Source organism: Pongo pygmaeus, chromosome 23 (assembly GCF_028885625.2).
Source record: "Pongo pygmaeus isolate AG05252 chromosome 23, NHGRI_mPonPyg2-v2.0_pri, whole genome shotgun sequence".
Lineage (NCBI taxonomy): Eukaryota > Metazoa > Chordata > Mammalia > Primates > Hominidae > Pongo > Pongo pygmaeus.
Genome location: NC_085931.1, coordinates 32466529 through 32489425, shown reverse-complemented (window position 1 = coordinate 32489425; position 22897 = coordinate 32466529). Strand labels below are relative to the sequence as shown.

The 22897-nt window shown below is 58.3% G+C and overlaps 3 protein-coding genes and 1 non-coding gene across 5 annotated transcripts in view; 3 read left to right on the top strand and 1 right to left on the bottom strand.

Annotated features, from left to right (window-relative positions):
- Positions 1-2622, top strand: part of DGCR8 (DGCR8 microprocessor complex subunit) — a 31301-nt gene extending 28679 nt beyond the window's left edge. Inside the window, exon 14 of the mRNA XM_054469179.2 lies at positions 778-2622. Within this exon, the coding sequence (XP_054325154.1) occupies positions 778-861 (84 nt within the window). The 3' untranslated portion in view covers positions 862-2622. The remainder of the gene's footprint in view (positions 1-777) is intronic.
- Positions 2623-3048: 426 nt separating this feature from the next.
- TRMT2A (tRNA methyltransferase 2 homolog A) lies at positions 3049-8377 on the bottom strand. Its single transcript, XM_054469185.2, has 12 exons — positions 7621-8377; positions 6772-7346; positions 6405-6513; positions 5999-6180; positions 5698-5812; positions 5495-5610; positions 5308-5419; positions 4434-4556; positions 4180-4255; positions 3866-3982; positions 3659-3755; positions 3049-3542 (listed from the first exon to the last, which is right to left on the bottom strand). Exons 1-12 carry the CDS (start codon positions 7642-7644, stop codon positions 3311-3313), a joined length of 1878 nt encoding a protein of 625 aa, XP_054325160.1. The 5' UTR covers positions 7645-8377; the 3' UTR covers positions 3049-3310.
- On the top strand, positions 8249-19059 carry RANBP1 (RAN binding protein 1). Of its 2 annotated transcripts, none has more exons than XM_054469188.2 (6): positions 8249-8383; positions 9760-9896; positions 13035-13192; positions 17013-17141; positions 18007-18072; positions 18659-19059. In XM_054469188.2, exons 1-6 carry the CDS (start codon positions 8369-8371, stop codon positions 18754-18756), a joined length of 603 nt encoding a protein of 200 aa, XP_054325163.1. In that variant the 5' UTR covers positions 8249-8368; the 3' UTR covers positions 18757-19059. The 2 variants fall into 2 exon arrangements, with proteins under 2 accessions (XP_054325163.1, XP_054325162.1); XM_054469187.2 differs by having other exon boundaries at positions 18656-19059.
- On the top strand, positions 18106-18230 carry LOC129023767 (small nucleolar RNA SNORA77). Its single transcript, XR_008496915.1, has one exon. It is a non-coding gene; the product is annotated as a small nucleolar RNA SNORA77 (small nucleolar RNA).
- Positions 19060-22897: the final 3838 nt, after the last annotated feature.

Genomic DNA, 22897 nt, shown 5'->3' with positions numbered 1-22897 from the left:
CCTTGGTGGGCCACCTGAGTCCCATGTCCTCCCTGGGTGTTTGGAGGTAGGTCAGTGTACCTGCCAGAGTTGAATCTGTAGGGCTTGGTCCTGATGAAGCCCCCTAAAGCCACCTTGGGAACCCCACTCAAAGAGGGGCTTGTCAGGCTGGCAGTGGTGTCTTCTGTCCTTAGGCATCGTCTGCGTGGCTACGGTGTGACCTGCCTACCTGGGCCTTCTGGGTGGGAGCTTTCTGAAGTGTGGCAGTCCCCTGGCCTGGGTGAGAGCCCCAGGAGGTATCTGCCGCCACCCAGGCCAGCAGGTCCCTCACTGCTCCCTGGGGTGGGGCTTGGCCTCCTGGAGCCAGTGGGACTGCCTGGTTTGCCCCTGGTCGGAAGAGGGGCTGTGGGGCTCAAGGGCAGCAGGTGCAGGACACAGTGCTCCTGGCTGGGCCTGGGGCAAGCAAACAAAAAGCTGGGCAAGGGAGGAACACCCAGTGGGGAGGCCTGGCCTGTCCCTGTAACTGCACCCAAAATTCTTCACTTTGGTACATGTCCTGATTTGCCAGGGAGGCTGCACATGTTGTGCTCTGATGGCAATCCAGGGGGCCTCTGCAATCTCAGGCTGGCCTGCCCCAGGCCTTCCCTGCTCCTCCTAGCCTGGCGTCACAAGCACTGGTGCCCTTGGGGCTCCAGGGCCTCCTGGCATGATCTGCTGGGCTCTCCCTCCACCTTGTGCCCTCCGGAGCCTCTGCCAAGCCCACCTCACTGGTACCCCTGACCTTTGTTGTTCTTTCAGGAGGAGACTCGAAAGAAGCCCAAGATGTCCATTGTGGCGTCCGCCCAGCCTGGCGGTGAGCCCCTGTGCACCGTGGACGTGTGAGGGAGATGGCACGGGCCAGGGCGCGGGGGCCGCCAGCGGCACTTCTGAGGAGACCAGCAGTCATGCATCGTGCACCACAGTGTCAGGCCTCCAACCCAAGCTCCTTCCCTGTGGCCAACCTGTGGGCCCGGCCTTAGGGTGGAGGCTCTGGTGTACAGGGACAGCCATGGCCACACAGCACACATGTGGAGCAGCGGCTCTCCCCGGAAAGCTCCAGGCCTGAATGGATGGACTCAGCGACTGCACCAGTGGCAGCTGGTGACTGTGGACAGTGGTGGACCCTGCTTCTGTGCACCTGCTGCAGGCTCTTTTTATGAAGGCTTTCATGAATTTTAGTATGTAATATGCACTGACGACACATGATGCTTGGATGACAGATGAGAGGGGGATGGCTGAGTCCTGTGGCTGGTCCGTGATGCCAGGTGGCCCATGTGCCCAGGGCGCCTGCGGAGCTGCTGCAGGGACCTGGTCAGGAGGTGCACATGGTACCCTGCCCTCACCCACCCTCTGTGTTTCCCCTTCTTTGAAAAGGTAGGACAGAAAGGAATATTTTAAACCTTTTTGGCTTAAACAGAATTTTAGCATCAGAACTACCTTTCTGGGATTGGAAGCAAACCATCAAGGTGGTCCCTCTCTAGTCTGGACACCATGCCAGCAAGGATGACGTCCTGCCACCTCCCGGAGTTGCCCTGGCCTCCTAGGGCCCCTTTTTCTGATGAAGTCTTAATGCCCTAAAAGCGCCTCTCTGGACACTGAGGCCCTCCCTGCCTTTCCTGGCCTCCGGCAACAGTTTTTTACAAAGATTTTTTGCAGTCGAGTCCATATGTCCACCCATTGATTTTTAAACCTTTTGTGATATTTTAGCATTTTGAAAGACTTTTACAGTGAGAGTAGAAGGTAGATTTGGAATCATGCATTTTAGCAAGTGGACTTGTTTTAACAGGAAGCAAAGGCCTTCAGTGTAGCCTATTCTTGATCCAGAGCTGTTGCCTGTGACAGCGGCTTCTCTGGATGTCAAAGGCAGCTGCCTGGTGCCCAGCTTGCTTCTTGACTGGTGGCCCCTGTGGGTGGGTGTGGGATGGAAATGTGTTCCTGCCTGAGTCTGAGGCACCAGGGTGTGCTCAAAGGCTGGCCCTGGTGGTGGATTGGCACCTGTGCAGAGTGCCATGTGCTTGTGGTGTGCCATCCGAAGCAAGAGTCCAGCATTCTGCCGTGTCTGTCCCCCACTATGCCCCCCACAGGCGGTACTGATGGCGCCTTTTTTTTTTTGGTCAGGAAAACAATGTTGGCCTGTGGGCCGCCCACAACATATCCTTCCCTCACTACCTGTGTGACCAAGGTTGGCTTCTGTTGACCTTTAAAAAAGAAACCCTCTACTCAAATTGCTATAATTAGACACTTGCTTCTGTCTTGCCTCCTGTCTGCAGCTGTGAATAGTCATTTGACCGTGACTGTTGCCCTTAGCCAGCCAGATGCGCCTGTGAACCAGAGCTTCGTGCACATGTGTTCCCCTAAAGGTTGGGGAGCCTCGCTGTGTCTTGCTGTTCCCAGGCACCACCACAGCAGGTGCTGCCATACTCTTGTGGTCTCTGTGCCCCCTCCCCCGCCTACCCGTCTGCCAAGCGTGGGTGTGAATTATGTGCACACAGCCGTGCTTCAAGGCCGGGGCAGGGGAGCCTGTGCTGATGCCATCTAGGGCACTGGGCTGTGCCTGGAAGGTGAGCCTCGATTGTCTGAACACATAAAGCAAACTGTCCAGAAGGGAATGGCTGATGTCTTTATTCTGAGGGTGAGGCTGGCATCCTGTGGACCCTTGACTGGCCAGATCCCCTCCTGGAGCCTCCCTGCAGGCTGGACCCTGCCTTTGTAACAGCTGAGCAGCACCCCAGCATGGCCCCTTCCTTGGTTGATGCCCTCTCTGCCGGGCTGAGGGCCAGGCTGGCCACAGAGGGGCCAACTCTGCCCAGTGTTCTCCACCCCATCCCCCCAGCTGGTGCAGTTCCCAGACCTGTCTCTGCCTCTTCTCAAGTTTAAGTATCAAATCCAACATTCTTTTTTAAAGTAAGCTCTGCCCTGACTCCCCCAGCTGTGCAGAGAGGCTTGCGGAGCTGCCTAGGCCTAGTCTGGCCCTTTCCCTGGCACCCAGGCTCTGTGTTCAGACCCCTGGCTCTCATCACAGAAACACCCTTTGTTGAGCAGTTGTTTATTCTGGCCCTCACGGCCTTGGCTAGTCCACAAAGGCCCTGGGGATGGGGAACAGGCTGTAGGAGCCCACCTGCCTTCCTGGTCAGAGCCCCTGGCCCCTAGCAGCAGACCAATCCTGGTGGGGTACAGGGTTCTGTGCCCTTTGGCTGCCTACCTCTGAATATCCTGGCCAGCAAGCCATGCCTTCCCTGCCCCTGGGGCCCTGGGAGCCCTTCAGCTCCCGTCACCATAATGGGTCCTGGGGCTAGGATGAGGGGAAGGCCCCAGTTTCTTGTGGGGTGTCATCTGGGGGTCCTGGTGTGGGTTGAGCTGGAGGGCTGTGGGGCCCTAAGACCCCTGTGCCATTGGGGTGCTCCACCCTCTCGAACAGGATGAGCATCTCACAGTGCGGGGTCTGCGGGAACAGGTCCACTGCCACAGCCTTGACCGGCCGGAAGGGAATGCCCTTCACTCGGTTAGATGGGGCTCTGCAGAGGCTGTGGGGGGAAAAGGGGGGTGCCAAGGTCAGCCAATAGGCTAATCAGGGGCTCCTGTGGGAGCTGGGGGCTTGGTGCCAGGCCTAGCCCCGACCCAGGCCCCTGCAGACACTCACTCCACAAAGTTGCCCATGGCTGCCCGGGGGTTGCATGAGACGTACAGCAGCCGCCTGAGGTTCTCAGCTCTGCGGATGGCGAGGATCACCTTGGAATCTGAGGAGACAAACACCAGCTGGGTCCCCACAGCCAGAGAGTGCACAACATGGTAAGCCACCCCATGTGTCCTCCTTCCCGTGCCGCCACCTTAAGCAAAAGCCACTCACGCAAGCCAGCACGGGGTGGGTCCAGGATGGCCACGAGGTGCTGGGAGGCCAGTCTGCTCACCAGGGCGGGCACCAGGTCCTCGGCCCTCCCGCAGTGGAACTCCACATTACTCAACTCTGAAGAGATGGCACCGTGGCTTGTCAGAGGGCCACATGCCCTCCCAGCAGGGCCAGCCCTGGGCAACCCCTAGCCAAAGAGCTTGCTCACTTGCTCTACCTGTCGGGCAGCCCCCAAGCCCTGGCCGCGGCTGAGGCTTGCAGCAGGGGTGGCGGCTGCCCCCATCCCCACCCCCACCCACGGCCTTGCCACTCACCATTGTCCTGGGCGTTCACCCGGGCGTCCTCCACGGCCTCTGGGCATAGCTCGACCCCAATGACCCTCTTTACCTTCTGAAACAGGAAAGCGTGGTGTCGCCCCACCCAGGGAGAGGAGTGCATGGGGCCCTGTGGGCAGCAAAGAGGAGCTGGGCCTGGGGCATGATGGAGTCAGCTGTGGTGCCTTCCAGCTGGGGTCAATGGGGGTCTTGGGGTGGGGAGAGGGTGCCCTCAGCAGGGCAGGAGGGCTCACCCGGGCCAGGGCCAGGCCAATGGTGCCAGTGCCACAGCACACGTCCAGCACCGTGCTCCCCGCATCCAGCTGGGCCCAGTCCTGGATGACTGTGTAGAGCACCTCGGCTGCGGGTGTGTTCACCTAGCGGCAGGCGGTGCCCAGGATGTCAGTGGCTCCTCTCCTGTGGTGCCACTGGCGCCCCCTGAGGCCCACATTCATGGTCCCTCCATCCTGCTGAGACCTCCGGCGCCCACTCCCCACCTTGGTGCCCAATGTCTTCCCTGACCCCACCTTGGACCAGCCTTGCTGATGCCCTCACCCAGCCCCTGGCTTTAAAAGCCAAGCCCGTGCTAAGCACAGCCTCCTCCTTGCCCCACTTGGTTGAAGGCTCACAAGGCCCCGCAGGCCAATAGGCTGCACCTTCCCTGCCCCAGCAAGGGGGCTTTGCCTCCCACAACTCACACTGGGGCCCCTGGAATCACCCAACTGCAGCTCCCACCCCCACACCTGGCCCTCCAGGAGGTCCTGCTAGGCCTATCTCCAAAAATGGCCGCTCCAGGTCCCCACAGCCTTCCTGCAGCAGTGAGCAGACAGCGAAACAGTATTTCCCAGCCCAGAGGCCACCATGGCCTCCCTCCTGCCAAGCCCAGAGCAGCGCCCCGTGGTAATGCACTGAGGGCCACTCTTCATGCTCCCTGTGACAAGGGCCACTGCCGTGTGTACCTCTAGGTTGTCCCGAGTCAAATCAGTGATGACCAACCTCTTTCCTACTTCACCCTCCTCTCTGGCTCCCCCAAATCTCACCGCCTGAGCCCAATGTTCCCATCATGTCCTGATGGTGTGTCAGACCTCCCTCAGCATGTCCCCATGCCCACCAGGGACTCAGGGCTACCTGGAAGAAGGCGTGTGGAGAGATCCGGAAGGTCAGCCCTAGCAGGTCCTCGTGGATGCACCGGTCCCCAGCCACATGCTCCAGGGGCAGGCCCTCCTGGCTAGGAGTCTTTCTGTGGGTGGAGGTGTGGGTCCTTCAGTGTCACAGTCCCTGCAGGGACCTGCCCTGCCCCACTCAGGCTCCTTACCGCTGTCCCTCCTCCACGAAGTAGAGGCAGGTCACTCCACTGGCCCTGCCTGGCCCTGCTGTGAAGTGCTGCGCTAGGGAGGCCTTCAGCTCTGCCAGCTCCTCAGGGCTCAGCTTCTGGAGTAAGTGGTGAAAAGTTCCTATCAGGTGTGCTGAGGCCCACCCAGGCTAGGCACCCTCCCCCGGCAGGGCCCCCATTGAGACCTGGGGGTGGAAGTAGGCAATGGCCATGGCCTGGCGGCGGCGGCTGGTGCGCACAGTCAGCTGCTTCCAGTGGCCTGTGTATGTCTCTGGGTCGTATGCCGAGTATGGAGTGGACCTGTGGGAATCACAAGCTGGCCTGAGTGCCCACAACTGGGCACTCAGTCCCCCTGCTCTCTCCTCTGGCCACACCTTCCTTCATCTGGCTGAAATGGCAGGCACTCCAGAATTCCCAGGGCAGGATCACCACCCTCTGCTCCCACACCGCATAGGAGTTCCCGGGAGCCCCGTCACAGGTCCTCACCGGATGAACTCCTGGAAGGCCTTCACCACCTGCTTGGTGGCTTCGGGGATGTGCACGGTGTCAAACGGGGCTGCCACAGCACACGTCCCGCCCTTGTACTTGCCGAGCCGACAGCCCACGGTGTTATCCTCCCCATCCACCCCGACGCCAACCAGAAACTCACATTTATTACGATACTCAGTCTGCAGGGAGAGAGCTGCACCTTACCCTGGCTGCCCAGCGCTTGTGCCTGGAAACCCTGATTTCCCCACAGGGGCTGGCAGTCAAACAAGAGGAACAGCTGACAACTATGTGATAAGTTACCAGAAGAAAACACAAAGCAGGGAGATCAACAGAAAGGGTGAGCAAAAGCAAAGTTTTTCAAAACCCGGGATAGGGGTTTGTGGCCACCGAAGTCTAGCCTGACCTGCTGGGGTGATGGCCTGACCCCCTCCAGTGGGCAGCAGGCCTTGTTGTGCTTGTGCCTCTGCTCAAGCAGCCAGGGCAGCAAGGCACGGTTGGTGCTCCCGATTTCCCTGTAAGAGGAGCAGATCTGTGGTTGGACTCCACCTACTGCCCCCCACCCATGCCAGGCCACTCCCCAAATGTCCAGGCTCCTGACCCCTCCTTTGGGATGTCACTGTGCCCACTGTGACATGGGTGTCTCGCTGGCTAGCTCCCAAAGGGGCTGCCAGATCCTGTGCTGGGCCTCCCAACTGGTGCACGGGCAGGCTGAGGAAGCACAGGACCGGGCAGAGCCCTGGCCAGGAGGGGTGTCTTGCGCCCACACTCACTTGGCAAGTTTCTGCAGCACCTGCTCGCACTCCAGCTGCTTCCGCTCAAGCTGCTCAGCATAGGGCACTGTCCATAAAGGGGTCACCACGTCGGCCACTCGTGTTACTGGTGGCTCACTCTCACCCTCCTGTCGCCTCCTCCTGGCCATGGGGTCCGCCTTGGGCCGGGCCAGGCGCACACTGAGTGGGCGGCCTTTCCAGAGGGCACCATGCAAAACGCGCAGGGCCTTGTCCCTCTCTGCAGCGCTGCGGAATGTCACAAAGGCGCAGGGTGGTTGCCCAAAGAGTTTGGTTTTGTGGGGCTGCAGACCAAAGCGGCCCAGGAAGCGCCGGACGTCGCTGAAGCTGGCGTGGCGAGGCACGTTCTGCAGCTCCAGTTTGAAGATCTCAGAGGTAAACAAGTCATCCCTGATGTAGCTGTAGAGCCCGGGCTGAGGCCCCGGCCCTGTAGCCGCCCCAGCGCCCTCTTTCTCCACCTCCTCCAGGGCTGAGGGGGCTGCAGGGGGCACCGAGACTGTAGGGCAGCTCAGGGTACTGCTGCTCTCCTGGCCACAGCTCTCCATGGGCTTCGGGCCCTGTGTGGGGACAGATGGGGTGCTAGGGTGAGGACTAGGCCCTGGGGGCCTGGCCCCCCAGGCTTCCTACGGCACACCCAGACCTCCGTCGGTGCACTCTGCACTCAGCCCTGTCCCTCCCCTCCCCCATTCTACCCTCCCGACCCCATTCCCGTTTCCTTTCCTCCCCCATCGCACCTGCCTCGTCCCCACCTATTCTCTGGCAGGTTTCCTGCCCCACCCCGCCTCCTCCCACCCCATCCCCGTCTCTACCCAGCGTCTCCCCGCACTCTACCTCGTTGTCGAGGTTCTCACTCATCGCCCAGGCGGTTCTCCGCCTAGACCAGGGGCGTCATGGGGGCTGCCTGGCCACCTTGTCCTGGGCCTGTCACAAGGGAAGTCCTCAGAGGGGAGGTGCTCAGAGAGCCGGTGCAACGCGGCGAGGTCGCCGCCACCCCCGGCTTCGCCCCAGGCGGGGCGGGACTCGAACCTGCGATGCTCAGGTCCGGGTCTCAGGCTTGGGGCTGTACCGCCCGCCCGCCAGGGGCCCGCGCCAGCCGCTCGCTTCGCCAGCCACTCTTAGTCCGCCAGCGCGTGCGGCGGAGGCCGAGCGTCTCTATGATCCTCGCTTCTGGCAACGTCATCGTCGCGCGCCGGATCCAACCCCCAACCACCTTAGCCAGCTCTGGCGGCGCGCGTGGCCAGGACGGAAATGCGCGCGGGGGTCGCCGGGAGTGCGCGCTCCTCTGGCTGACGGGCGGGCCGGGCATGCGCCGCGGGCGTTTTGGCGGGAAGCGCGGGGCGGGCCGGACAATGAGAGTGTCCGCCTCCTGAGCCAATAAAGCTGTACTGGTTTTGAATCGCGGCGCGTTTCCCGCCGCTGGGGTCAGGGGTCGAGGTTCGGGTCGTGGGGCGGAGGGAAGAGCGGGCGGGCCGGAGGCGCCGGCGCCAGACGCGGAGGGAAGGAGCTGCGAGTAGCCGCCGAGAGGCCGCGGAGCCAGCGACGACCGACCCAGCCGAGCCGCCGCCGCCGCCGCGCCCCCATGGCGGCCGCCAAGGTGCGGCCGGGCCCAAGCGGGGACAGGGTGGGCGGGCGCGGCGGGGCGGGGCGGGTGGGACCGGGGCCGTTATCAGCGGCCACGTGGGCGGCCCGCGCCGCCGCCACCAACCCCCGCCGGCCTGCAGGCTCAGCCGTCTGCTGGGCCTCGGTGGCGCGGAGTCGGGGCGCGTGGGGTTTGGGGGCTTGAGGCCTGCGGAGTTGGGGCGTTTGGGGGTGCAGGCTCTGCAGAGGCCTGGGGGCTGCAGGGCGCCCGCGTGACCTTGGGATGGGTTGGGGAGCGGCCGTCGCCACGCGGGACGGCCCCAGCCTCCGGGAACTGGTGCGGGCGGCGGGTTTCCTCCGGCTCGGCCCACTTGGGGCTCCCCACTAGTACGGTGCATTTATTTTTTCCGTCGCCCACGCAGCACTTCATTCATTCGGTTCTTCTGGAACCGCCACTGGCCTCTGTGGCAGAAGCTCGCGTTCCAGCGTGTGGTACAGGTCCTAGATGCGCCGACCCAGGCGGCGGCTTTGTTGGCTGCGGTGTCTGGTTTGAGTGCGGGCCGCTGCAGAGCCGCAGTGCTGTGGGGAACAGTGAAGAGCAGCGAAAAGCTTATGTTTTCTTTTCCGGTTTGAGTCTAGTGGTGAAGTCTTGGGTCTCTTACGGACTTCTGGGTGATCAAGGCACGTGTTCTGGAAGACTCGAACCTAAAATATGATTATTGGTGCTCTCTTATCCTCTAAATTGGGCCAGGATTTCATGACTTTCACCGGTACAATTTATCTAGTTATTAACTTAATTTTCTGAACTGTGAAAAAATTGCTGGCAGAGTTGTGAATCCAATGTAAATACTAGCAGTCCTGTAGCGACTTTTTTCGTTCTAGTAAGCAAGAGCACAACTATTTCCTAATTAGTAAAAACTGAAAGAGTTACATTTTGCTTTAAAGTAACATTTCAAAATCTATTTCGACCCATCGTTGTGTACTTTGATGTTCACACAGCAGGTATCATCTGCATTTTATGAATGAGGAAGAAACTGATGCTCAAAGAGATGAGGCAGTTTCTCCCAGGCCACTCTCTGCAAGTGTTGGTGGCTTGTAGGGTCCCCCATCAGTCTGTGCACAGATCTGATTGATGTCTGTGAATCTGGGGGAGGGGCCCCAAGCTCTGGTGTCTCACTCTATGCTCAACGCACTGAGTGTATGGAGCTGGGCGTAAATGCAGAGCTTTCCTAGTGTGGAAGAGTGGGCCTAATTTCTTGCTTTGGGGTGGGGCCCATCCTTGTATCTGAAGTCCCTTCATTGTCGGGGGTCTGACCACTGCAGGCACTGGTTGGGCTCTGGTTGTGAGCCAGATCCATAGGCCAGCAGTGTAACCTCTTTGTATCTCCACAGGACACTCATGAGGACCATGATACTTCCACTGAGAATACAGACGAGTCCAACCATGATCCTCAGTTTGAGCCAATAGTTTCTCTTCCTGAGCAAGAAATTAAAACGCTGGAAGAAGATGAAGAGGAACTTTTTAAAATGTAAGTAGGCTGATGTCCCAGAAATAGGACTCTTTAAGGTTGAGGTTACAACTTTTATGGGTGTCCAGGTCTTGGCCTGACTTTTAATTAGACTGAGGCTGCTTAAAGAAAGGGCCTAAAGTTGGTGACTAATCCCATGTGGAAATTTAACCCCTTCTTTTCATGAATCTTCACCAGGTGCCCTTGCTGCCCTGCAGCCAGTTGCATGAAGGGCATCCCATCATTGCTGCTCTGTCCACTGGCATGGCGGCCCCACTGCCCTTTTTTGCCACTGGCTTCTGAGGATCCAGGGAGTCGCTTGCTTGAGCAGGGGGTTTTAAGTTTTTGCAGCATAGACTTCTTTGGCATTGTGAAGCTTATAAATCCCCCACCTGGTGTTTGTTGTTGTTGTTGTTGTTTTGAGACGGAGTCTCGCTCTGTTGCCCAGGCTGGAGTGCAGTGGCGCGATCTCGGCTCATTGCAAGCTCCGCCTCCCAGGTTCACGCCATTCTCCTGCCTCAGCTTCTTGAGTAGCTGGGACTACAGGCACCCGCCACCACGCCCGGCTAATTTTTTGTATTTTTATAGAGACGGGGTTTCACCGTATTAGCCAGGATGGTCTCGATCTCCTGACCTCATGATTTGCCTGCCCCAGCCTCCCAAAGTGCTGGGATTACAGGCGTGAGCTACTGCTCCCGGCCCACCCTTAATACACGACATAATGCTTGCGATAACACATGAAAATAGGTGATAGTTTAGTTATTAAAACCACTTAAAAAAATTCTGTACATGTGTTTCTTGACGCTTTCAGTTAAGAGCTGGCTGCAGTGGTGGGTACCAGCCTTGTGTCTTGTGACAGCGTCACAGCACCACAGAGACTGTGGCCTGTCGCCTACACTCAGGATTGCAGCAAACATCATGTTTAGTTACACACTTCGGTGAAATGAGGTTGTAGTTTTTCCCTGTTCAAGTTCGTGGAACCCCCCACCCTTGAAGTTGCTTTAAGAGTCCAGGTTAAGGTTTGGTTGCTCTGGAGTGGGAGAGGGAAGCAGAGAGAGTCATTCCTACTGTGAGTTTTATCTCCAAGGAAGGGGGCCAGGAGGGATACCTGGGAAAGGAGAGCTGTGTGTCACCCTTTGGTCACAGACGGTGATGGACATCTCCCTGAAGCCACTGGGTGGCCATGCCTCCACTCTGCTGATGCATTGCTGCAGCCCCCGTTTGGGAGTAGCTCCTTGCTGTGGTGAAGTGCTTGCCTCTGTTCCCTCACTGCCCATGTCAGGTGGGAGGTGCTCCTGGTGGCCTGGGGCCCAGGCCCTCCCTGAGGGAGGTGAGGACAGCAGGGTGGGCCTGGGTCTTCGCAGTAAAGCTCCAGTGGCATCCTGTTGGGGAACCTTGTGAGACAGTCTCTTGCCAGAATCATGTTGGGGCAGAGAGCGGAGTCGTCTGAGAGAGGCAGGCAGAGCTGTGCACAGAGGGAGGGTGCCAGCCTGAGCCCTGAGTGCACTGCTGGATTCTGGGTGCCCTGGTCCCCAGCGGGAGGGGCTGCTCCTGGGCAGGAGGGCCGGATGTTGGTCAGGGCCTGTTGCCTGATTAGAGGCCTGGGCCTCTTTTCTGGGTCATCTGACCTCAGATGACCCGCCCCCCTCAGCCTCCCAAAATGCTGGGATTACAGGTGTGAGCCACCGCGCCCTGTCGTCTAATTCTCTTGGTTGTGGAAGTGGAATTCAAGATGACCTGGAGTTTGTTGGGCTGCTGTGCTTTCTGGTGGTGTTGTGACGGAGGTCCTTGGCCCGCACCTGATCCATGTTGTCCCTGCAGATATCTGGGGCTGAGGTGCTCTTGCACAGTGACCATGGGACGGAGTCTTGCTCTGTTGCCCCGGCTGGAGTGCAGTGGCACGATGTTGGCTCACTGCAACCTCTGCCTCCCAGGTTGAAGCAATTCTCCTGCCTCAGCCTCCTGAATAGCTGGGGCTATGGGCGCGTGCCACCACGCCCGGCTGATTTTTTGTATTTTTAGTAGAGATGGGGTTTCACTGAGTTAGTCAGGGTGGTCTGGATCTCCTGACCTCATGATCCACCTGCCTTGGCCTCCCAAAGTGCTGGAATTACAGGCGTGAGCTACCGCGCCTGGCCTCTTTTTTTTTTTTTTTTTTTGAGATGGAGTTTTGCTCTTGTTGCCAAGGCTGGTGTGCAATGGTGCGATCTCAGCTTACCGCAACCTCTGCCTCCCGGCTTCAAGGGATTCTCCTGCCTCAGCCTCCCGAGTAGCTGGGATTACAGGCATGTGCCACCACACCTGGCTAATTTTGTATTTTTAGTAGAGATGGGGTTTCTCCACATTGGTCAGGCTGGTCTCAAACTCCCGACGTCAGGTGATCCACCCACCTCGGCCTCCCAAAGTGTGGGATTACAGGCGTGAGCCACTGTGCCCGGTTTTTTGTTTTTTTTGTTTTTTTAAATAGGGTCTCAGTCTCACCCAGGCTGGAGTGAGGCAGTGGTATCATGGCTCACTGCAGCCTTGAACTCCTGGGCTCAAGGGATCCTCCTCCCTCTGCCTCTTGAGTAGTTGAGACTACGGGTGTTAGCCATCACGTCCAGCTAATTTTTTATCTTTTTGTAGAGATAGTGTCTTGCTATGTTGCCCAGGCTGGTCCCCACTGGGGGAAATACTGTGACTGTAGGCGCAGTGGGGCGATTTCCGCTCACTGCAACCTCTGCCTCCTGGGCTCAAATGATTGTCGTGCCTCAGTCTCCTGAGTAACTGGGATTACAGGTACCCTCCACCACACCCAGCTGATTTTTGTATTTTTAGTAGAGACGGGGTTTCACCATGTTGGCCAGGCTAGTTTTGAACTCCTGACCCCAGATGACCTGCCTGCCTCAGCCTCCCAGAATGCGAGGATTACAAGTGAGCCACCGCGCCCGGTCGTCTGATTCTCTTGGTCGTGGAGCTGGAATTCAAGATGACCTGGAGTTTGTTGGGTTGCTGCGCTTTCTGGTGGTGTCGTGATGGGCAGTTCTTGGAGCCTGAAGAAGGGCTGGGGCGTTCATGGAGGCATGGGGTCCTGCAGTGCAGAGTTGTTCTGTGTCCTCCCGCACAGGCCCTGCATGTGGGCTGCAGGTCTGCACTCTTACCTCACGGCTTTTCTTGCAGGCGGGCAAAACTGTTCCGATTTGCCTCCGAGAACGATCTCCCAGAATGGAAGGAGCGAGGCACTGGTGACGTCAAGCTCCTGAAGCACAAGGAGAAGGGGGCCATCCGCCTCCTCATGCGGAGGGACAAGACCCTGAAGATCTGTGCCAACCACTACAGTAGGTGGCATGAACGCCCGCCCCAACAGTCCCTAGCAGCTCGGTCTGGGACCTTTGGGAAGATTCTTTCAGGGCTGACTGGGAACTGGGGAGCGTGTTATTTCATGGAGTGCAAGTTTGTGGTGTGTTTGTTGAATTTAAAACCAGAAATACGTTTTTCAGACATGCCTCTGAACTCAGAGCAGGCCCGCAGCGAAGCTTAGAGCACACAGGGGTGTGGAGTCAGCCAGACGGGCCCTGATGGGAGGACGCAGCGCCCAGGCTGGGCTCGGGACGAGGAGTGAGTGCTGCAGGGCGAGGGGGCGCTGTGTGTGTGTGTGTGGTGTCTGGGGGGTGGGGGTTGGTGTCTGGGGGGTTTAATGGGTATGTGGTATCTGGGGGGCTGTGGTGTGTACTGGCGGTGGTGTATGAGGGTGTGTGGTTGGGGGTGTGTGTGGTGTCTGGGGCGGGGGGCTGTGTGGTGTTGGGGGTGTGTGGTTAGGGGTGGTGTTTAGGGGTGTGTAGTTGGGGGTCTGGTGTCTGGGGTGTGTGGTTGGGTATATATGGGGGTGTGGTGTTGGGGTGTGTGGTTGGGTTTGTGTCTTGGGTGTGTGTGGTGTTGGGGTGTGGTTGGGTGTTTGGTGTTTGGGGTGTGTATGTGGTGTCTAGGGGGTGTGTCTGAAGGTGTGTGGTCTGGGGGGCTATGTGGTGTCTGAAGGTATGTCGGGGCATGCGTGGTATCTGAGAGTGTGTGGGGTCTGAGGGTGTGTGTGTATGGTGTCTGGAGGGGTATGTGTGGTATCTTGGGGCGTGTGTAGAGGGCATCTGGGGGGCGGTGTTTGGTGTCTGAGGGGGTTTGTGGTGTCTGGGGCAGGGGGTGTTTGGTGTCTGGGGGAGTGTGGTTGGGTGTGTGGTGTCTTGGGTGTGTGTGTGTGGTGTCGGGGTGTGTGGTTTGGTGTTTGGGGTGTGTATGTGGTGTCTGGAGGTATGTGTAGTTTCTGAAGGTGTGTGGTCTGGGGGCCTATGTGGTGTCTGAAGGTGTGTGGTGTCTGGGGGTGTGTGGTTGGGTGTGGTGTTTGGGGGTGTGTAGTTGGGGGTCTGGGGGATGGGGTGGGGTATGTGGTTGGGTGTGGTGTCTGGGGGGGGTGGTTGGGTGTCGGGGGGGGTGGTGGGGTGTGTGGTGCAGTGTGTGGTTGGGTGTGTGGTGTCTTGGGGATGTGTGTGTGGTGTCTGGGTGTTTGGTGTTTGGGGTGTGTATGTGGTGTTTGGGGGTGTGTGTAGTGTCTGAAGATGTGTGGTCTGGGGGGCTATGTGGTGTCTGAAAGTGTGTCGGGGCATGTGTGGTGTCTGAAGGTGTGTGGTGTCTTAGGGGGTCGTACAGTGTGTGGTGTCGGAGGGGGGTGTGTGTGTTATCTGGGAGTGTGTGTAGGGGGCATCTGGGGGGCGGTGTTTGGTGTCTGGGGGGGTTGTGGTGTCTGGGGCCGGGGGTGTGTGTGGTGTCTGGGGGGGTGTGGTTGGGTGTGGTGTTTGGGGGTGTGTAGTTGGGAGTCGGGTGTGGTTGGGTGTGGTGTCTGGGGGGGTGTGGTTGGGTGTGTGGTGTCTTGAGTGTGTGTGGTGTCGGGGTGTGTGGTTGGGTGTTTGGTGTTTGGGATGTGTATGTGGTGTCTGGGGGTGTGTGTAGTGTCTGAAGATGTGTGGTCTGGGGGCGCTGTGTGGTGTCTGAAGGTGTGTGGTGTCTGGGGGGGTTGTGGTGTCTTGGGGTGTGTGTGGTGTCTGGGGAGGTATACAGTGGGTGGTGTCTGGGGTGGGGGGTGTGTGTGGTATCCAGGGGTGTATGTAGGGGGCATCTGGTGTTTGGTGTCTAGGGGGGTTTGTGGTGTCTGGGGGGGTGTGGTTGGGTGTATGTGGTGGTGTGGTGTCTGGGGGTGTTGGGGTGTGTGGTATCGGGGGGGTGTGTGTGGTGTCGGGGGGGTTGGTGTCTGAGGGGGTGTGGTATCGGGGAGGTGTGGTATCTGAAGGTGTGTGTGTGTGTGAGAGATTAGGGGTGTCTGGGCAGTGTGAGAGCAGATGTGTGAGGTGCCCAGGCGCCAGCCTCCACAGTTATGGTGTGTTCTACCCTCACCAGGATCTTCCTGGGGAGGAAACGGGAGGGGAACGGGGCTGAGAAGGTGGCCAGGTCATGAGCACCTGTGAAGCTACATAAGTAGAGGCCCTTGGGCAGGTTCAGCCAAGAGCTCTAGCCACCCTGTGAGGAGTCCAGCCTGGCCTGCAAAGAAGTGGCAGTAGGTTTTCCCGAGTATGGCTGGCTGCCAGCTGTCTTTAGATTGAACCTGTGCTGCCCAGCTTGTTGGCATGTTTGGAAGTACACTTGTCCTGGGGTGTCCCTTGGTAAGCTTCCTAGTGTCGTTTGCTGAGTGTCAGGTGTGTCCAGTGGGGCAGGGCCCCTCATCCCAGGTGCAGGATGACTGCTGGCAGGAGCCTGAGTGGCTCAGCCCTTGAGGGCAATGCAGAGGGCTGGACGGCGGTCTGCCTATGCCGTGGGCACCTCGCTGCACGGCCTGGCCTGCCAGACTTCCTTGGGAACTGGCTCCTGGGTTCCCCTCCCTCCCTGCTCAGCATGTCTAGTCCTGGGGAAGCTTGCACTCTGGCTGGTCCTCCTCCTCCTTGAGCCTAGTTTGAATCATTTCTTCGGGGGTCTTCCTTGATGCCCTGTGCTGCTCCTAGAGCCTGGGTCAGGTTGTGGGTTGTTGTGTGTGCATCATAAGTTGGTCCTGGGCCCCTGGGCATCTGGGCAGAGCCATTGCATAGCCAGCAGTGTCTTGTGCCCATCAAGGGCCCTTGGTAGACAGGGAAAGTGGCAGTGGGTAGAGGCTGGCCTCTGGGTAGGGTGTCGGAGAGGCTGTGGGCTGGCTCAGGGGCGGGATGTGAAGGGGGTATGCAGGGGGCCTGGCATCCGCTGTGGCGGGCTGCAGTAGACGAGACCCCCCCCAGCTCCCAGTTCAGATGGTGACATGTTAGGGGTATCCTGGGGGTGCATGTGGCCTGGACTGGGCATGGGCACCTGGGATGGTCTGGATTCTCAGGGAGCTGTTCTGAAGAGTGGTCGCCTGCAGGGCCATCTCCCCTTGGGGCTGCCTGTGCCTGGGGAGTTGGGGTGGAGGCGTCCATAGCAGGCCGTGGCTCTGTCTCCTGTGCCCTCCAGGCTTCAGTCATGGGGATGCAGGTGGGCACTCCTGCATCAGTCATGGGGATGCATGGCCGCGGCCCCCAGTGGGCTCCCTTCTGGCAACTGCCCCACTTTCTAGCCTTCTGCTGCCCCCCACTTTCAGATAGGCTGGCTCTGTGTGTTGGGTTCCTTCAGGAAAGACTGGACCCCCTGGGCCTTGTGCCCTGATGTCTGACCCTGGGCTTCTGACTTCATGGCTGGGGTCAGAATCAAGGGGATCAGGGTTGGGCTTGAGTATAGCCCTGGGATACAGCTGGGGCCTGCTTTGCCAGCTCTGCTTCTCTGCATTTCTGGAGGTGGGGGTCTGTGTGCTAAGTGGTCTTGAACACGGCTCAGGAGCTCCTTGTGGAGATGGCCTTACGGTCAGGGAGCAGGCTGCCCATTCCTGTTTAGGATGGTCATGGTTTTAAGTGAATATGGGGCATTTTCAAAGAGGTTTGAATAAAACTCAGGTGCCGTGGTACTTCTCTAAGCCTAGTTCTCCAACCCCAGACTGTCCCTGTGTTGTCTGAAGCAGACCCCTCAGGTTGGTGAGCAGGGTGCTCTGTGGCCAAGGGCTGGGTGGGCCGGCCTTTGCAATCATCCCACCATCTTCACGAGCTTCTCTCTCCTCAGTCACGCCGATGATGGAGCTGAAGCCCAACGCAGGTAGCGACCGTGCCTGGGTCTGGAACACCCACGCTGACTTCGCCGATGAGTGCCCCAAACCAGAGCTGCTGGCCATCCGCTTCCTGAATGCTGAGAGTGAGCCAAGGGGCCCTGGGTACCTGCCCGACTTGGGGCTCACCTGCGTGGCAGCGTGGCGGGTTATGTGCAACAAATGCTGTTGCCTTTTGGGGAGAGGGGGCAGTAACTGGGAAGTGTCGTGTGGGCTGCCCTGCCCTGCTGTTTGGGGGCCATGCCCAGACTGAAGCCATGAGCAGCGCCTTCCCCCTTTAACTCAAAGCTGTGCCAAGTAGCTGGTGAACAGCAGTGCCCGCTCAGCCGCCTTGTGGCTGGCACTTTGGTTTGCTCTCCAAGCTCCGGTTCCCATCAGGTGTTGTGGAGCCTGAGGCCCAACCCAGGGCTTCCTCCCAGTGCTGATCCTCGTGCCAGGCTTCTGGTTCACTGGGGCCAGGGGCCCCTCATGGTTGCCTGGGTGCCAGCAGGGGCTGGGCAGAGAGAGCCACAGGCCCAGGCTGATCTCTCCCCTGCTCAGAGGTCTTTCCAGTCCAGATCATCCAAGCTGCGTCCAGTGGCACCTGGAGGAGTCAGTGGGTACTGTGGCCTGGCGCCTGGTAGCTGGCCGTTTGGTGCCGAGTGACCTTGTCCTTGCTCTGGGAGTGGCTGCCCCAGCAGCCTTTCCAACACAGTTGGGAGCCGAGCCTGTGGCAAAGAAGCCCATGCCCCTTGGTTGCCCAAGGGTCCGTGCTCTACCACTCTGCCCAAATGGGTGCAGTCAGATGAAGGAGACAGAAGGCCAGGGCCGATGTCAGGTGGACCAGTCCTTTCTTAGGTCAGAAATTACCATGAAATGGGTCTTCTGTGAATCCCGACTCTTCAGACCCAGCAGGGCATGTCCCTTCCACTGCTCACAGCTCTTAGGAAGTCTTCGCTCTCCCTTCCACAGATGCACAGAAATTCAAAACAAAGTTTGAAGAATGCAGGAAAGAGATCGAAGAGAGAGAAAAGAAAGGTGACGTGGTGCCATGGGTTGGGGGGCTTCTTTGCAGACTCACTCTGCACCTGACTGTACTTCCAGGCGGGTGCTTTTTCTGTCTGCCAGATAAACATTCCAGGGTGCTGTGGCCGCCTCACCTATCCAGGGCGATGCAGCTCCCTGGGGACACAGGTGCTTCTTGGGGAGCCCTGAGCACTTGTCAGTGTTGCTGGCCTCAGTCCAATTGGGCAGGCATTGGAGTCTGGGCACTGCCTGGAGCTCACCAGAAGGTGCTTTATGATGGTCCTCGGTTTGTCTCAGAGGGCTTGGTCACCTCTGCCATGAGGCTGGACTGCAGCTGTGGTGGCAAGTGACCAGATGTCACTGAGCAGCCTCTGACCATGGTCTAGGCAGTGCTTGACTGCATCCACTTGGCTTCCTTTCGTCATTGAATTTCAAGAAGACAGACTCCAGGAGGTGGCTTGACCAGGCAGGAGTCTGTCCTGAGGGCGGGCAAGCCGCTGTGGGTGGGTGACGGCACTTGGGACCGGCCTGGCGAGGGCCATGTGTTTGAATGCACCGTGCTTCTGTTTTCTCACTGTGCTGCTTGTGTTTTTAGCAGGATCAGGCAAAAACGATCATGCTGAAAAAGTGGCGGAAAAGCTAGAAGCTCTCTCGGTGAAGGAGGAGACCAAGGAGGATGCTGAGGAGAAGCAATAAATCGTCTTATTTTATTTTCTTTTCCTCTCTTTCCTTTCCTTTTTTTAAAAAAATTTTACCCTGCCCCTCTTTTTCGGTTTGTTTTTATTCTTTCATTTTTACAAGGGACGTTATATAAAGAACTGAATTCAACATTCAGGTTGTTTTTTTTTTTGTTTCTAAGTTTTTGCCCTATTGAAGATGACTTCAGAAAATCCATTCCCCAGTCATGAAAATGTACTGTGCTAACTTTCTTTTCCATAGTGGAAACACTTATTTATAGTCATCAAAAATAGTGAATAAAAAACACATTTGGAACCTGGACCAGATGGCAGGACTGTGTGTGTATGGGCCCCTGTGCTGTGAGCGCCGCTCGCCTAAGCCCCCCCGGGGTGTATGTCCAGGCCTGTCTGCAGCCCAGGTGGGTGCTGCACCTCACTGTAGCCTGGGTTCCTGGGAGACTCGCCCTGGTGTCTGAGGTCGTGTATGTATCTTGCTGTGGGCCTTGAAGCTGAGGTGTCTGAGCTGGTGCTGGTGAGGGAGCCTGGCCAGGGGTGTCTGGTGCCGGGTGTGGTACTGATGCACGACTGTGGGCTGGGCAGCGTGGGCTCTGCCGAGGCAGGCTCCACTGTGCCTTATGGCCTGAACAGCCACTGCTTTTTATCTATGGTGAGGAGGGGTGGGCTTTCTGTGTTTTGAGGAGAGAAAGGAAGACCACCGGAGTACCTTGGCTTTGGAGCAGGGAGGCAGTAGCCAACTGAGCAGGGTCTCTAGCATCGGCCAAGGCTGACTTTGGCCCCTGTGGCAGAGTGGCCCCTGTGGAGGGAAAGGCCAGTCCGGTGTGCTGGGTGGGGCTCAGCCCTGTAGCTCTTCTGTTGGAAAGCCTATTGTACCCTGGCCTTGGAGAAAACTGGGGTCTTGGCCTCCTGGACTTGAAGTCCACACTTGGCAGTGTTGGAGTTATGGGCATCTGCAGTAAATTTAAATAAGATATTTTCCAGTATGCCATTGGGGGTTGTCATGTGTAATGGATTGTCTCTGCAAATACCATCTTAAGTGTGTGGTCCCAACTGCCATAATGTGCCCTGTCACTGTTTGTCATGAACACCTACCAGACGTGCTTCACTGTGAGGCTGGCTGCCTGCTGCCATCACTTGCTCTTTCGTGCCCTCCACCTGGGCCTGGGCCCTGTTCTCTCTGACCTCCATGTGCTATGTCCTGTCTGGTGACTGCCTGCTGGTTTAAACACCGGTCCTTTGTCTCTCTGGGGCAGGGGTCCCCAGTCCCTGGCCTGCCGACCGGTACAAGTCTGTGGCCTGTTAAGAACTGGGCCACACGGCAGGAGGTGAGTGGTGGGCGAGCGAGCTTTACCACCTGAGTGCCTCCCCTCAGATAAGCAGGGCATTAGATTTCTACAGGAATGCGAACCCTAACGTGAACTGCGCATGTGAGGAATCTGGGTTGTGCACTCCTTATGAGAACCTAGTGCCTGATGATCTGAGGTGGACAGTTTCATCCTGAAGCCACTCCCCCACCCCGGTCCATGGAAAAATTGTTTTCCACCAAACTGATCCTTGGTGCCAAAAGGGTTGCAGACCGCTGCTCTGGGGGATGTACTTCCAAAGGCAACTACTCTCAGGTTTGCTTATTTTTACATAAATGGGAACCACTTTATGGTCTCTAGCATCAGCCAAGGCTGACTTTGGTGGGTCCCTGTGGTGAGTGGCCCCTGCAGAGGGAAAGGCCAGCTCAGGAGAGAAGGCTGTGCCGACTCCTCGTGGTTTCCGGTGCTCTACATGTTCAGAGAAACGTCTTTGGTAATGAACTATGGAAATGGTCCCTGAAGGTATGGTCTTTGCTCTAGGTTTTAAAAAGCCCAACTGACGACTCCTCACTGGCATCTTGACTGTGTTCTGTGAGCTGTCCTCATGCTCGTGGACTGCTTGCCTCCAGCAGGTTGGCAGGGGGACAGTGGTGCACTTTGCACCCAAGAAGAGGTGAAGCCTGTGTCCTGTGCCAAGTGAGGTCCTCGTGTTGGGAGGGTGACACCGTCCACTGCAGATGGTGCCTTGCTGTGCTGCACTCTCGGTGACCCCCGGGGCCCCAGGTCAGGTACAGGTGTCAGTTGGAGGCTTTGACGTCTGTGAAAGGGAGGGCCCCTTGCACTGGCTGGAGCTCCCAGGAGAGAAGCCCTTGGCTGGGACAGGCACCCCCCCAGCACAGAAAGGATGTTTAGCATTCTGTATTTGATTTGGGGTTCCAATAAAATTCCAGGCTGACTTCCTTCATCTGGGGATGGGAGAAATGTCTCCAAGGGAGAGTCCCAAACAGTGGGAAGGCCCCTCGGAATGGCTGGGAGACAGTGCCATCCTGTGGTGGGGCTGTGTTGCAGGGTGCATTTGAGGATGCAGCTTGTTGACACTGCAGGATGTGATGGTGCTGCGGGAAGGGAGCTGTGCTGGGAGACAGAATGCATCCGCGTGCTGGCCCCACAGGACCACAGGGTAGGCTATACAAGGACACCCATGTGGGCACTCGCGCCAGCCGTCCAGCCCAGTGTGTTTCCATTGGGTTCCCTTTGGCAGACAATGGTGAGCAGAATGGGGTCCTGCCGGTGCTGGGGACTGTGAGAATGCAGTGTGGTTCAGCCTTCCATCCCAGGTCTGTCCGCCGGGCTGCAGGCTGGGGAGCCTCCTGCTTTCTGCTTCATTTTCCTTTTCCCTGGGATCTTAGCTCTTCTTGGGGAGGAAACTAGGCCACGGGCTTGGCAGCCATGTTGGTTGGGGAGGCCGGTGCCGACCTCACTTGGTTCTCTGTCTCCAGTAGTGGGTCTGCACTACTTGGGACCCCTCTGCCCAGGCCTCTGTGTTAAGGAAAAGAGATCCCAAGGCCAGATGCGATGGTTGACACCTGTAACCCCAGCACTTTGGGAGGCAAAAGTGGGAGGATCACTTCAGGCCAGGAGTTCAAGGCCAGCTTGGGCAACATAGTGAGAGACCCTATCTCTACAAAAAAATATAAAAAAATAGCCTGGCATGGTGATGCACATCTGTGGTCCCAGCTACTTGGGAAGCTGAGGCGGGAGGATCACTTGAACCCTGGAGGTTGAGGCTTCAGTGAGCCACGATTGCACCACTGCACTCCAGCCTGGGTGGCAGAGTGAAACCCCGTGTTAAAAACTCAAGGGAAAAGGGATCTCACCAAGTAGGCCTGATTCCGCTTCTTCCCACTGTCAGCATTTGGCAGTTCACTCCAGGGTTCAGCTGGTGGAGGAAGGTGACAGTCCTGGCACCCTGCACAGAGCATGGGCATGGAGTCAGACCTGGACCCTGAGGGGCTCTGTGTCATGTGCCACTAGAGGAGGCACTTCATGGGGGAAGGTAGGAGCAAGGGCGAGGCTGGAGATGGGCGCCAGGTGGCAGGTGTGTTGCCAACTGAGAGGCTCACTCATGGCCACTGCAGAGCCCAGGTAACGAGGCATCTGTTCCAGTGGTGTCTGCTCTAGGCTCACCATTGTGCCCTGAGACCCCTCCACTGCCTCAGAGCTACCATCAGTGCTTGGGAGCACTCCAGGCTGGGCCTCCTGGAGCAGGGCACCCTGAGAGCAGTGCTTACCACTACAGCTGCCTGGGAGAAAGCCCATCACCATTTCTGCTGTGCAGTAGTTAGTTGCATTAAGAGCTGGGTACCGGCCCCAGTCCTGGGTTCCTCCCTCCAACAGCCACAACCCTGGCCTGCCCACCCTGAGGAGCTGCGGCCGGGTGCTTCTCCAGGGGAGCAGGGGCCTCCAGGCCAAGAAGCCTCATGCCTGTGCCGCAGGGTAGGGCCGCTCGGGGTTCTGGTTGCAGAGGAGCAGACACTCAGGGCTGGGGGCGATGGGTGAGGCCCCCCCAACAGATCTCCACCTAGGGAGGGGTCTAATGGGTCTGGGTTTCAGAACAGGGGGCGCTCGGGGCATGTTGGCGTGGCCGAGGACAATGACCCTCACTGGGGAGGCTCCGGAGCTTGACTGAGGGTCTCCCGCTGGCACCGCCTGCTCTGCCAGGGGGGACCCACACGAGGCCCCTCCCCACCCCGCCCACAGCGCCGTAGGCCCCGGCCCGGTCCACCTTAAGCGGCGGCGGGGCGGGTGGGATTTCCTGCGGGAGGAGACGCGCCGGGC